At 39.3% G+C, this 13,508-nt stretch overlaps 2 protein-coding genes across 8 annotated transcripts in view; one reads left to right on the top strand and one right to left on the bottom strand.

Moving 5' to 3' along the window:
- ralgps2 (Ral GEF with PH domain and SH3 binding motif 2) overlaps positions 1–13,508 on the bottom strand; it is a 516,901-nt gene that overhangs the window by 300,430 nt on the left and 202,963 nt on the right. For all 6 annotated transcript variants that reach the window (XM_073063652.1, XM_073063657.1, XM_073063658.1 and 3 more), the window contains one exon: positions 2,479–2,605. In XM_073063652.1, the coding sequence (XP_072919753.1) occupies positions 2,479–2,605 (127 nt within the window). The remainder of the gene's footprint in view (positions 1–2,478; positions 2,606–13,508) is intronic.
- Positions 1–13,508, top strand: part of angptl1a (angiopoietin-like 1a) — a 139,484-nt gene that overhangs the window by 123,425 nt on the left and 2,551 nt on the right. Inside the window, exon 6 of one of the 2 annotated variants that reach the window (XM_073063662.1) lies at positions 9,275–12,802. The exons of the other annotated variant lie outside the window; for it this stretch is intronic. The gene's annotated coding sequence lies outside the window, so the exon portion shown is untranslated. Of the gene's footprint in view, positions 1–9,274; positions 12,803–13,508 lie in introns of those variants that run through there. 2 annotated transcript variants of the gene reach the window in all.

Here is a 13,508-nt window from a genome sequence, read left to right as displayed (position 1 = left end):
GGACTTATCCGTCCTAATGTATTTTAACAACTCCAACACCTCTCTTCCCTTAATATCAACATGCTCCAGAACATCAACCTCACTCATATTGTCCTCACCATCATCAAGTTCCCTCTCAGTGGTGAATACCAAAGAGAAGTATTCATTGAGGACCTTGCTCACTTCCACAGCCTCCAGGCACAACTTCCCACTTTTATCTCTAATCAGTCCTACCTTCACTCCTGCCATTCTTTTGTTCTTCACATAATTGAAGAATGCCTTGGGGTTTTCCTTTACCCTACTCGCCAAGGCCTTCTCATGCCCCCTTCTTGCTCTTCTCAGCCCCTTCTTAAGCTCCTTTCTTGCTACCCTATATTCCTTAATAGACCCATCTGATCCTTGCTTCCTAAACCTCATGTATGTTGCCTTCTTCCACCTGACTAGATTTTCCACTTCACTTGTCACCCATGTTTCCTTCACCCTACCATTCTTTATCTTCCTCACCAGGACAAATTTATCCCTAACATCCTGCAAGATATCCCTAAACATCGACCACATGTCCATAGTACATTTATAAAAACATCATCCCAATTCACACCCGCAAGTTCTAGCCTTATGGCCTCATAATTTGCCCTTCCCCAATTAAAAATTTTCCTGTCCTCCCTGATTCTATCTTTTTCCATGATAATGCTGAAGATCAGGGAGCGGTGATCACTGTCCCCCAGATGCTCACCGACTGACAGATCTGTGAGCTGACCCGGTTTGTTACCTAATACTAGATCTAGTATGGCATTCCCCCAGTTGGCCTGTCAACATACTGTGACAGGAATCCATCCTGGACACACTTAACAAACTCTGCCCCATCTAAACCCTTGGAACTAATCAAGTGCCAATCAATATTAGGGAAGTTAAAGTCATCCATGATAACAACCCTGTTATTTTTGCACCTTTCCAAAATCTGCCTCCCAATCTGCTCCTCGGTATCTCTGCTGCTACCAGGAGGCCTATAGAATACCCCCAGTAGAGTAACTGCTCCCTTCCTGTTCCTGACTTCCACCCATACTGACTCAAAAGAGGATCCTGCTACATTACCCACCCTTTCTGCAGCTGTAATAGTATCCCTGACCAGTAATGCCACCCCTCCTCCCCTCCCCCCCCCATCCCTTTTAAAGCACTGAAATACAGGAATATTGAGAATCCTTTCCTGCCCTGGTGCCAGCCAAGTCTCCGTAATGGCCACTATATCATAATTCCATGTATGTATCCAAGCTCTCAGTTCATCACCTTTGTTCCCGATGCTTCTTGCATTGAAGTACATGCACTTTAGCCTTTCTACCTTTACACCCTTTATTCTGCTTCTCTTTCCTCAAAGCCTCTCTATTTATTGGATCTGGCTTTACTCCATGCACTTCTTTCACTGCTCTATTGCTCCGGGTCCCATCCCCTCCGGGTCCCATCCCCCTTGCAAATTAGTTTAAACCCTCCCGAACCATAAGTGCTCTGTTCCTGAGAAACATCAACAAACCAATTTCTCCTCAAGTCAAAACATGTATGTTTTATTTTGTTACCCACATTATATTGTTCCACCTACATTTGCTATAAAACTTTAACTTCACCAAAGTTGGATATTACCTTGTTTTATTTACTTTCACCCTAACACTACTCATAATTAAACTAATGAAATTTTTACTATACCCAGTCATAATTATCAAAACATTTTATTATTATTGCTACTACTATCACTACCATCTTGAAAATGCTTTAAAAATGTATGGAGAATTTGTGAGAAACCAGATTTCCACAGTTCAGCTGATCCATAACCATGTAAAGGAACATTATTACAATGGGATGTTAGAAGTCTAGAGTGTTTGCTTTTGCTCATTTCCTCCATTTAAACATACTGTATGTATGCAGATTTAATACATAGTTCACAACTAAAATGTGAACTCCATCAGAATTTTTGGCCAATATCATTCTTTACTTTGCATGTTGTTCAAGAACTTCAGGTCAATTCTCAATTAATGTGTTTTGGTTATCAAAACATTATCTCAACCAGCATACCAGTCACCACAATCACCTTGTGAGACTACTCCTTTACTTCTCCTGCTATTGGGGAGCATTATACAAACTGTTACTGTCAGTGTTTTCTATTGTCACAAGTAACATTGGGAAATAGGAGGAACAAACTTGAAGCACCAGCTGGACAGAAGAGATAAGTTTATTAACATAATTAATATTACTGAAAATTATATTGAACTTAATCAGATTAAAAAGGACTGAAATGATAACTGACAAATAAAATATAATTAGTTGTCTAATGACATGCTGAAATTTGTAATTGGCAAAAAGACTATTGATGTTAAAACTATTTTATCATAAATTCAAACAAATTGGATGAGCTCATCCTGTAATTAAGTTATTTTGCTCTTTACCTGCCAGAATTTGTCTCATAGTTGCACAATACACCATTGCTGAGAAAAGCAAAACAATAATTCCTACCTAGATATGGAATACATGGAGTCATCTTCAAACTATTAATGTAATCCCTGAGCCTCTTGTAATTATCTTCTTTAGACACCAGATACTCTAATTTTTCAAAAGTTGTTTTATCTTTTCTGCTCAAAAGCTGTGAAAAGAAAATTATGAAAAATGAACACTTGTAACAATATTTAACAGTGATTACCTGTAGAACAAACATAAACAATCACAGTATTATGGATAAACCTGCATGTATCCAATAGCCAGTTACTTTTTTATCAACATAAATTTTGAGGATCATAGGAGGCTATGATGTTACTTACTACCTACTCATAATTCCTTTCAAGATGCCTCTCAAAATGCATATGTCTGTGTATAACTACAGGGAATGGAGTTTCCATATTTACTACCTGTAAGAACATACAGTGATATAGTTCCTAGTTAGAATTGTATACAACTTGGAGAGGAACACATATTAGTGGAAATATTCCCACGCATCTGTCATTCTTGTTCTTCTAGGTGGTAGAGGTCACAGTTTTAGAAAGTGATTTGAAAGATGGTTTGACAAACTGCTGCTACGCTATACATCTTAAAGATGATGCATAATGTCACCTTGCCATTCTCTTAATTGGAGCAGTCTATAATTAAGGTGGAGGACTAGACAGAAATTCAAAAGATTGCTGTGCCCAAAATAGTGCTGTACTTTTTGGGTATTGTTCGAGCTGCACTCCAGAAAATGAAAACTTTGGTCACACTCCAGACTTATGCCTAGCGATACACTGCAGATATCCAAAAGTGAATGGCCATATGAGCTACGAGGTAAATTTAGAGAGGCTTCAGAGGATACAGGAAATGAAGTGAATTCATAAAAATATAGCAGATAAAATATAATAGAAATAATCAAAAATGGTGACAAAAAAATAGAAAGGTGGAATACTTTTCAAATGATGTCAGAAGTGTGGTGTTCAAACAGACCTGGGTACCCTCACACATGAATCACTGACAATTAACTGTAGATACAAGGAACAATTAGGAAGCAAACTAGATTTTGACCTGCATAAAGTACAAAATAGAGATGCATTTGTGAGAAGGCATGTGGAACTTAGTAAACAGGTCCAATTTCACAATCTTAAAAAAGACAAATGTACTTTCAATTGGGGGGTGTGCTTAAGTCAATTCCATGAAATGACTTTCAGTGACATCAGTCCGATGTATCTGCCATCCTTGTTCTTCTAGGTGGTTTGCTTTGGGAAGAAAGATTTAGCAGATTAAATCTATAAGATAGATACAGTGGCATGCAAAAGTTTGGACACCCCGGTCACAATTTCTGTTGCTGTGAATAGTTAAGCAAGTAAAAGATAACCTGATTTCCAAAAGGCATAAAGTTAAAGATGACACATTTCTTTAATATTTTAAGATTACTTTTTTATTTCCATCTTTTATGGTTTCAAAACAACAAAAAAGGAAAAGGGCCCGAAGCAAAAGTTTAGGCACCCTGCATGGTCAGTACTCAGTAACACCTCCTTTGGCAAATATCACAGCTTGTAAACACTTTCTGTACCCAGCTAAGGGTCTTTCAATTCTTGTTTGGGGGATTTTCACCCATTCTTCCTTGCAAAAGGCTTCTAGTTCTGTGAGATTCTTGAGCCGTCTTGTATGCACTGCTCTTTTGAGGTCTATCCACAGATTTTCAATGATGTTTATTTCGGGGGACTGTGAGGGCCACGGCAAAACCTTCAGCTTGCGCCTGAAGGTAGTCCATTGTGGATTTTGAAGTGTGTTTGGAATCATTATTCTGTTGTAGAAGCCATCCTTTTTTCATCTTCAGCCTTTTTACAGACAGTCTGATGTTTGCTTCCAGAATTTGCTGGTATTTAATTGAATTCATTCTTCCCTCTACCAATGAAATGTTCCCCGTGCCACTGGCTGCAACACACCCCAAAGCATGATCCACCCACTCCTGTGCTTAAGAGTTTGAGAGGTGTTCTTTTCATGAAATTCTGCATCCTTTTTTCTCCAAACATACCTTTGCTCATGGCAGCCAAAAAGTTCTAGTTTAACTTCGTCAGTCCACAGGACTTGTTTCCAAAATGCATCAGGCTTGTTTAGATGTTCCTTTGCAAACTTCTGACTCCTAATTTTGTGGTGAGGACGCAGGAAAGGTTTTCTTCTGATGACTCTTTCATGAAGGTCATATTTGTGCAGGTGTCACTGCACAGTAGAACAGTGCACCTCCACTCCAGAGCCTGCTAAATCTTCCTGAAGGTCTTTTGCAGTCAAATGGCAGTTTAGATTCGCCTTTCTAGCAATCCTATGAGCAGTTCTCTCAGAAAGTTTTCTTGGTCTTCCAGACCTCAAATTGACCCCCACCATTCCTGTTAACTGCCATTTCTTAATTACATTACGAACTGAGGAAACGGCTACCTGAAAACGCTTTGCTATCTTCTGCTTGCCTTCTCCTGCTTTGTGGGCATCATTTATTTTAATTTTCAGAGTGCTAGGCAGCTGCTTAGAGGAGCCCATGGCTGCTGATTGTTGGGACAAGGTTTGAGGAGTCAGGGTATTTATAAAGCTTTGAAATTTGCATTACCTGACCTTTCCTTCAGATGACTGTGAACAGGCCATAGCCCTAACAAGTTAATTAAGGTCTGAGACCTTGGTAAAAGTTATCTGAGAACTCAAATCTCTTGGGGTGCCCAAAGTTTTGCATGGTGCTCTCTTTCCTTTTTTTCCACTCTAAAATTGTACAAAACAAAAATAATATGCTAATCTTGCTTAAAATGTTGAAAAGAATGTTCCATCTTTAACTTTATGACTTTTGGAGATCAGTTCATCTTCTACTCACTTAACTACTCACAGTTACAGAAATTTAGACCAGGCGTGCCTAAAATTTTGCATGCCACTGTAGAGTTGATGTTTTCCCCACTGGGATGTTTAAAACCAGGGTTCAAAGTCTCAGAACAAGGGGTCGACCATTTGGGGCTGAGATAAGAAATTAATTCAGCCAGAGGATAGCAATCTCATGATTCACAACCCAGAAAAACTGTAGATTTGTAATCGCTTTGCATATTGAAGACAGAGATCAATAGAATTTTACTTATTCAGGGAATCAAGGGATATAAAAATCAAGTTTGTTGTCATATGCACAAGTACATGTGCGCACAGGTGAAATGAAAAACTTCCTTGAAGCAGCATCACAGACACATAAGCATCATATAAATAGCATTCACAAGAAAAACAAATTAAACACAATTATACCCAATTTTTAAAAGAAGGAACATAATTAGAAGTAAGAAGTCAATTTTAGTGCAAAATGATCAAAATGTTCAAAGTGTTGTTAAATTCTAGGGTTGTGTCAGTTGGTTCAAGAATTGAACAGTTGAAGGGAAATGGATGTTCTTGAACCAGGTGGTGTGGATATGCAGAGGGATCTGTGTACTCTCCCATATGTTTTGATAAAAGGTTATGCATTTACCGGTACTGAAAATAAATACAAGAATTTAATACAAACATATGCAGGTTATGCTTCAGTAATGCAGAGCACTAATGAGACCATACCTGGAGTACCATGCACGGTTTTGAGCTTCTTAGTTAAGGAAAGACATTAAAACATTGGAACTTCAGAAGAGATTTATCAGACTAATACCTGGAAAAGACAGATTGCCTTGAGGTCATGAAGAGGGAGAAGGGACTTGAGTAAAACATAACAGATCCAGGAGACTGGACCAGGTGATGTAGACAGTATGATTCCTCTTAGTGGAACTCAAAGCAAGGATCACTATTTTAAAACATCAGTTCCCTCATTTAAGACATATCAGGTGATTTTTTTTCTTCCCCACATAGAAAAATAGGAGTCTTTAGAACTCTTATGTAAAGAATAGTGGAAGCAGAATCTTAAATAAAGAAGTAGGTAGGTATTTCAAAGTAAATTTTATTATTAAAATACGCATGTCACCATGTAGTAGCATGAAATTCAGTTTCCTGTAAGCCTTCATAGTGGAACAAAGAAATGCAATAGAATCAAATGAAAATCTACACAAAAAGACTGACAAACAAGCAATCTAGGGGGCTGGAAGGGGGAAGGTGGAGGGTGTGTGGGAGTGTGGTTGTGGGGGAGGGTCTGGAGGTGGGGAAGGGGGAGGGGAGGAAAAGGAAGGGAGGGAAAGGAGGGAGGGGAAGGGGAGAAAAGGAGGGAGGGGAAGGGGAGAGGAGAAGGGAGGGGAAGGGGAGAGGAGGAGGGAGGGGAAGGGGAGAGGAGGAGGGAGGGGAAGGGGAGAGAAGGAGGGAGGGGAAGGGGAGAGGAGAAGGGAGGGGAAGGGGAGAGGAAGAGGGAGGGGAAGGGGAGAGAAGGAGGGAGGGGAAGGGGAGAGGAAGAGGGAGGGGAAGGGGAGAGAAGGAGGGAGGGGAAGGGGAGAGAAGGAGGGAGGGGAAGGGGAGAGAAGGAGGGAGGGGAAGGGGAGAGGAGAAGGGAGGGGAAGAGAGGGATAGATGGCTAGGTAATACTGAGAGCATGAATGTTCTGAATGGATTTCAACTTGTATACAAATATACAGTACTACGTATATATTAGGTACTTAGGCACCCTAGATTTTTTAATATAAATTTGTTTTAAATGTTTATTTTGTCTTCTGTATTAGTGTCAGCAGAAAAGAGCAAAATTTTGATTTATAAACATTATTTTTCCAAAAAATTAAATGCTAGAGATTTTTTTCTATTTTGTTAAAGAAAGTAACATATTAAGTAATAGACCATTTTTCAAAAAAAATCTTGTAGGTAGATAGCCCAGTGCATGATTAAACAAAGATAACAAACAGGTGTTAACAATCAATAACATTATGAGCTGAATGAACTAAACTTATTAACTGAAACTGTAACATGTGTAGAAGGAATCAAACTGGGCAAAGGACAACTAAACTAAAAGGTGAGGCGTTTGGCAGGAGTGACAGTTTAACCTTCAAATGATCAATTCTTAAACATTCAAGAGCAAGCACAGCAACAAGACACAAGGTGGTCGTCCTGCATCAGCAAGGCCTCTCCCAAGTTGAAATTTCACAACAGACAGGAATTTCAAGATGTGCTGTCCAAGTTCTTCTAAAGAAGCACAAAGATTTGGGAAAGTTTGAGGACCAGAAATACAGTGGTCAGCCAAGGAAACTGAATGCAGCTGATGAGAGATATATCAAAATAACCACCCTTCAAAATCCGAAGAAGTCCAGCACTGCTATCAGCTCTGAACTCACAGTAATCACTGGAACCCAAGTACACCCCTCTACAGTCCAGAGTAGTCTTGACAGAAGTGGTCTTCATGGAAGAGATACTGCCAAAAAGCCATTTGTACAAAATGGAAACAAAGCCAAATAACCCACCTACACACAAAATCACAGGGACTGGGGGGCTGACCAATGACAGCAAGTGCTCCAGAATGATGAATCAAAATTTGAAATTCTTGGCTCAAACAGGAAGCAGTTTGCCTGCAGAAGAGCAAGAGAGCATTACGTGGATGAGTGTCTGCAGTCAACAGTGAAACATAGCAGAGGTTCCCTGAAAGTTTGGGGACTGCATTTCCTCAAGTGGATCTGGTGATCTAGACAGAATTAATGGGATCCTCAATGCTGAGAAGTACAAGCAGATTGTCATCCATCATGCAATACCATCAGGGAGGCACCTGATCGGTCTCAACTTTATTCTGCAGCAGGACAATGACTCCCAACACACAGCCAAGGTCAAACAGCTACCTCCAGTGAATAGCGGAACAAGGAGTTCTGCACAGATGGTATGGCCTCCTCAAGCCCTGATCTCTACATCATTGAACTGTCTGCAATTAATGGAGAGACAGAAGCAAGCGAGACAGCCACAGTCTACAGACAAGCTATGGCAAACTCTCCAAGATGCTTGGAACAACCTATGAGCCAATTTTTTTATAAACTGCATGACATTATAGCTAAGAGAATGATGCACTTTTAAAGGCAAAGGGTGGTCACACCAAATAAAGTTTTGATTTAGCTTTTTACTGTTTACAGTTCTTTAGTGATTTTTTTGATAGGAAAACTTTTAATTTAATTATTTTCTTCACTTTTACCAGATTTTTTTTTTTTACATACGCCTAAGACTTCTGCCCCATTCATATGCCTAAGATTTCTTACTCTTGTGTGATAAGGTCTTTGCTGACTGGCTGTGGGGGAGAGGCAGGATGTCACTCTGCTTGGCAGAAGAGACTTGTGGCTGTGAAACAATCTCGAGGTTCTGGGGTTTCTTCTGTGGTTGTCGTAGGAGTTGACTCTGGGATTGCAGGAAGTGGTTCTGACAGCTCTGAACCCCTTTTTTCTCTAACAATTGACTCTGCTCTCAACTGATGAATATGTTGTCTGCAGATGACCTCAGATGCTATCTCCACTGTGTAAGACAGCGATTCAGTTATGTTCTTAAGCTTTCCAAGTACCCACTTTTGATCACCTCTGTAGTCCCCTGCAAGGACTGCTTCTCCTGGAGTGAAACATCCAACCTACTTGTTTGAGGAACTGTCAATTTGTCTCAGCTGTTTGTCCTGCATATTCTTTCTGAGAGTGGGTTTAAGCAGATTCAAGTGTGAGTACAACGGACAACCCAAGAACAGCATAGCATAGGAGTTGTTTGTTGTGCAGTGTGCTGCATTGTGATATGCAAGGTGCAAATTGGTGAGCTTCTAACAAAATGTCACTGTAGTGTGCTCTGCAGATATTGCTCGCTATGTTCTTTAAACTCTGGACAAACCTTTCTGTTATGCTATTTGTAGCTGGGTGCTATTGGCACAGATATAACTTATTCCATTCATTTTCAGGAATGACTGAAACTGTTCCACAACAAACTGTTGTCCATTGTCACTAACGAAGGGTTCTGTTTGATAAGAGGATTCACAACACATGAACACTGTGCAAGACTGCAGTGGAGGCTATTGGGAACACTTCTGGCCACTTTGTAGCTGCATCCATTACTACCAAGAAATCTGTGCCTATGAATGGTCTGGGAAAATCCACATGAATCCTTTGCCAGGGTAATGCTAGTTATTCCCAAGGATAGAAAGGTGCTGCTCTCGGCATCCTCCGGATGTGATGGCATCCTGAACAGTGCATGGCAAACTACATGATCTGTTGATATGTCCCAGGGCATCTGACAAAGCTTCAAGCCAACTTTAATTTTAACCTTGCCTAGATGATTGACATGTAGCCCCTCCAACACTTTAGCTCTCAGCCTGTATGGCACCAAAACTCTCAATCCCTACACAAGGCAACCCCTGTCAAGGTAAAAATGGGGGAACTGGAATTTCTGCTGTACATTCCAGCCATCTTGGGTGGTCATATAGACTTCAGAATCAGAATCAGGATTATTATCACTGGCATGTGGCATGAAATTTGTTAACTTAGCAGCAGCAGTTCAATGCATCTTCAATGGCTACGTGATATTATGTCTTATTTAAATTTGGAGAAGATCTGCTGCTCAGTTTTAAATTTAAAACAATCTTTTTATGATATCTGGGGACCTTTCCTAAATTACTTTTCCAATTTATAAAGTTTAACAGTGCACAGACTTTTATGTATATTTCTATCTTCTCTTCTTAAGCGAATATGGTTTTTTTCCTAATTATCCATCAGCTTTTTTCTTTGGTAGTTGGTAAGGGGTTGACTTTTTTTATATAAAAAATTTCTTTTATGATGTATGACCTATCTTTAAATTTTTGATTACAGAGTGGTATACCTTTATGTGATATGCTATAACATTTTGATCAATTTTATTACAATATGAATGTACACAATTTATGTTGAGATGTATCTATGTGTTCAATGCAATACATAATCTAGCAGAAAGAAAAAAATAATAAATAAACAAATCAATTATGTATATTGAACAGATTACAAAAAAGTGTGCAAAAGCAAAAATACTTAGGTATTATTATTTATTTAGCAATACAGCTCTGAATGGGCTCTTCCAGCCTTTCATGCCACACCAGTCCAACAACCCCTGCCTGACAAACTGGATTAACCCTAACTCAATCATGAGACAATTTACAATGGCCAATTAACATACCCAATGCATCTTTGGACTTTGAGAGGAAATCAGAGGACTTGGGAAAAACCTTCCATGGGGAGGAGGTAGAAAACAATGCCAGAATTGAACTTCAAAATCCAAAATGCCCCAAGGTGCAATAGTGTCGCACTAACTACTACACTACCATGGTGCCCCAAACTGCAGGCTTTAGTTCAGTATCTTTGAAATACTGTTTCAACTTATTTTGTGGAATTACTGAAACAGCCAAGCTAATGTTCAGTTCCATTTTAATTAATTTGCTGTTCACTTCCAGTGCAAGTCATATTGCTAGTCTGTTAGATTTCACATTGTAAATCTCAAGGCTACTCACAATTAACAGATTTCATTGACAATTGTGTTACTCACAATTAACAGATTTTTCATCAACAGCATGCAGATTAGTGAAACTGCAACTTGATTTTCTATGCAGTTCCATTTATCTTTGCTCGACATGCTCTTTGTATGTGTCCTACTTTGTTGATTTTCTGTACGTTTTGCCTTTACACCTGCATTGGTCTATTTGGTCTAGTATACATAAGCCCCTGCTACAATGGTAACACAATTTATTCGACCAGGCAGGTTTCTGTTTAGACACTGCAATTTTGTTCACACCTACTTTCATTCCTGATTGCAGCTCAACTGCATCTGTCCGCTGTTTCCATTCCAGTTTCAACCGCTCTTTCAAATGTGAGTTGTGCTTCAGTTAGGAGCCATTTCTCGTAAGAGTTCACAAACTAAATGATCTCTCAGTGCATCATTAAGCTCATCACTGAACTGACGATGCTCAGACAATTTCTTCAATTCAGCCACATGCACTGAAATGGACTCCCCTTTCTTTTGATTCCACTTATGAAACCTTAAACATTCTTCAATCAACAACAGTTTTGGTTCTAAATATTACTGCATTACTTTTATATTAGCAAAGATCACTTAGGCTGGTTTGTTTGGAGCAGTTAAACTTCTAAGCAAACTGAATGCCTTTCTGCCTACTGCACTCAGTAACATTGGCACTCGCTTTTCATTGGTTATTTCATTTGCTTCAAAATACAGCTCAATTTGTTCACTTTAAATCATCCAATTATCTGTTGTGCAATCAAACTCGTTTATCTTTGCAATGCAGCCAACCATTTCTGCTTTTAAAAAAAAATTACTATTATCACCACTTTTTATTATCCCATGAATTTTGACTGTTTTCTGCCTTATTTTTAAAAAACTCTACCATCCGTCCCCTTCTGAGGAACATGTGCTGCACTTTTTTTTATATAAACTCTAACATCTCGCTGCACTTCAATAGGTGAGTGTTCGTCTCAGGTATCTTTGAAAACTTAATTATCATCACTGTTGTTTTGCAATTCTAGAAGCTAATTGAAAGAAAAACAGCACCCCATGAAAACGTGTCTACTCCATTTTTTATTTTAGATTGGCGCACATTTACGACGAGGTGGCATAATGACATATGCTATTTATGCATTCTTGCATATACAGGTGGCCCGTTTTTCGAACTTTCGCTTTACAACTCGCTAAGACCTACATTAGTTACCTGTTTTCGCTAATAGAAAGGGTTTTCACTGTTATGGAAAAGTCAGCGCATGCCCCAAGTAGCCAAGCTCCTCCCCCAGAACATAATTAAGCATTTCGATCATGCTGAACGAAGTAAGGACATTGTCCATGCGTTGAACCATTCGCACTATTTATACACAGAGAGAAAGAATCTTGAAAACTGCTGATGTTACTGTTGGTTCTGCTCATAGAAAAGTGGTCTCTCTTAGTTGGCATCCAATAATGGATAAAATTGGAAGTCTACTGCTTGAGTGGACTGATGGGTGTACAAAGCTTGGTGTTCCATTAAGTTCTCTTATACTTAAGGAGAAATCAGTCAGTCTTTTTAATAAGCTGAAACAGAAAGCACTGGACGATGGTGATGAAAGTGTTGCGAAAGTGGAATTTAAAGGTAGTCATGGGTGGTTTGATCAGCTTCTGTGGCGAGGGCAGCTTCATAGCTTAAAGCTTACTGGAGAGAGTGCTTCAGCTGATACTGAAGCTGCCGAAAAGTTCCCAGAACTGAAGAAAATAATTACAGAAGGTGGTTATTCGTATAAGCAAGTGCTTAACTGTGACAAAACTGCAATTTATTGTAAAAAATTGCCAGGCACCCTAACCTCCGACAACTCAGCCTAACACACCATCATCAGTGTGCTCACTGTCTTCCCCGATTCCGGTAAGTGAAACTACATTGTACATACATTATTTGTACTTTATATAGGCTAGTGTATTTTTATGTGTTATATGGTATGATTTGGCAGTTTCACAGCTTAAAGGTTACTGGAGAGACTGCTTCCAGTGAGACTGCTTCCGCTACGTAGTGAGATTTTCGCTACGCTAGACAGTGATGCAATGATTACAGAAAAGTATTTCTACCTTATATAGGCTGTGAATTTATCATATCATTCCTGATTTTACTATATGTTACTGTTACTTTAGGTTTATGTGTTATTTGGCATGATTTTGTAGGTTATTTTTTGGGTCTGGGAACACTCAGAAATTTTTCCCATATAAATAAAGTGAATAAGCATTTACCATTTACAACATTCCAGCTTACGAACCGTTTCATAGGAACGCTCTACCTTCAGATAGCGGGGGAAACCTGTAACCAGTAATGAATTATGTAAACAATGAATGCTTAATCAAGCAATATATTTACAATATTACTCAAATATTACTGAAATACACAACAGTTATGCTATTCCTGGGCACCAGTTTAATTGAAGCCTGCATGAAGCAGTTACCCTAGGCTGCCAAAGTAAGAGGTTAAAGCTGTCAGTAGACACTCAAGGTAGTCTTCAGTCCTCAGCTAGGAACGCTGCCTGGACCAGTTGCTTTCAGTGGACTCACCCTCCTGAAAGATACTCTCACTTCCTCCTCAGAACTGAAATCACAGGGTCATTGGGGGCTGTAGGAATCCATGAATGTGCCTGCATGTTCTGTTGGCC

The sequence above is a fragment of the Hemitrygon akajei genome, chromosome 12 (assembly GCF_048418815.1).
Source record: "Hemitrygon akajei chromosome 12, sHemAka1.3, whole genome shotgun sequence".
Lineage (NCBI taxonomy): Eukaryota > Metazoa > Chordata > Chondrichthyes > Myliobatiformes > Dasyatidae > Hemitrygon > Hemitrygon akajei.
Note: the sequence above shows the minus strand (reverse complement) of the source record. Positions and strands in the feature narration are given on the sequence as shown.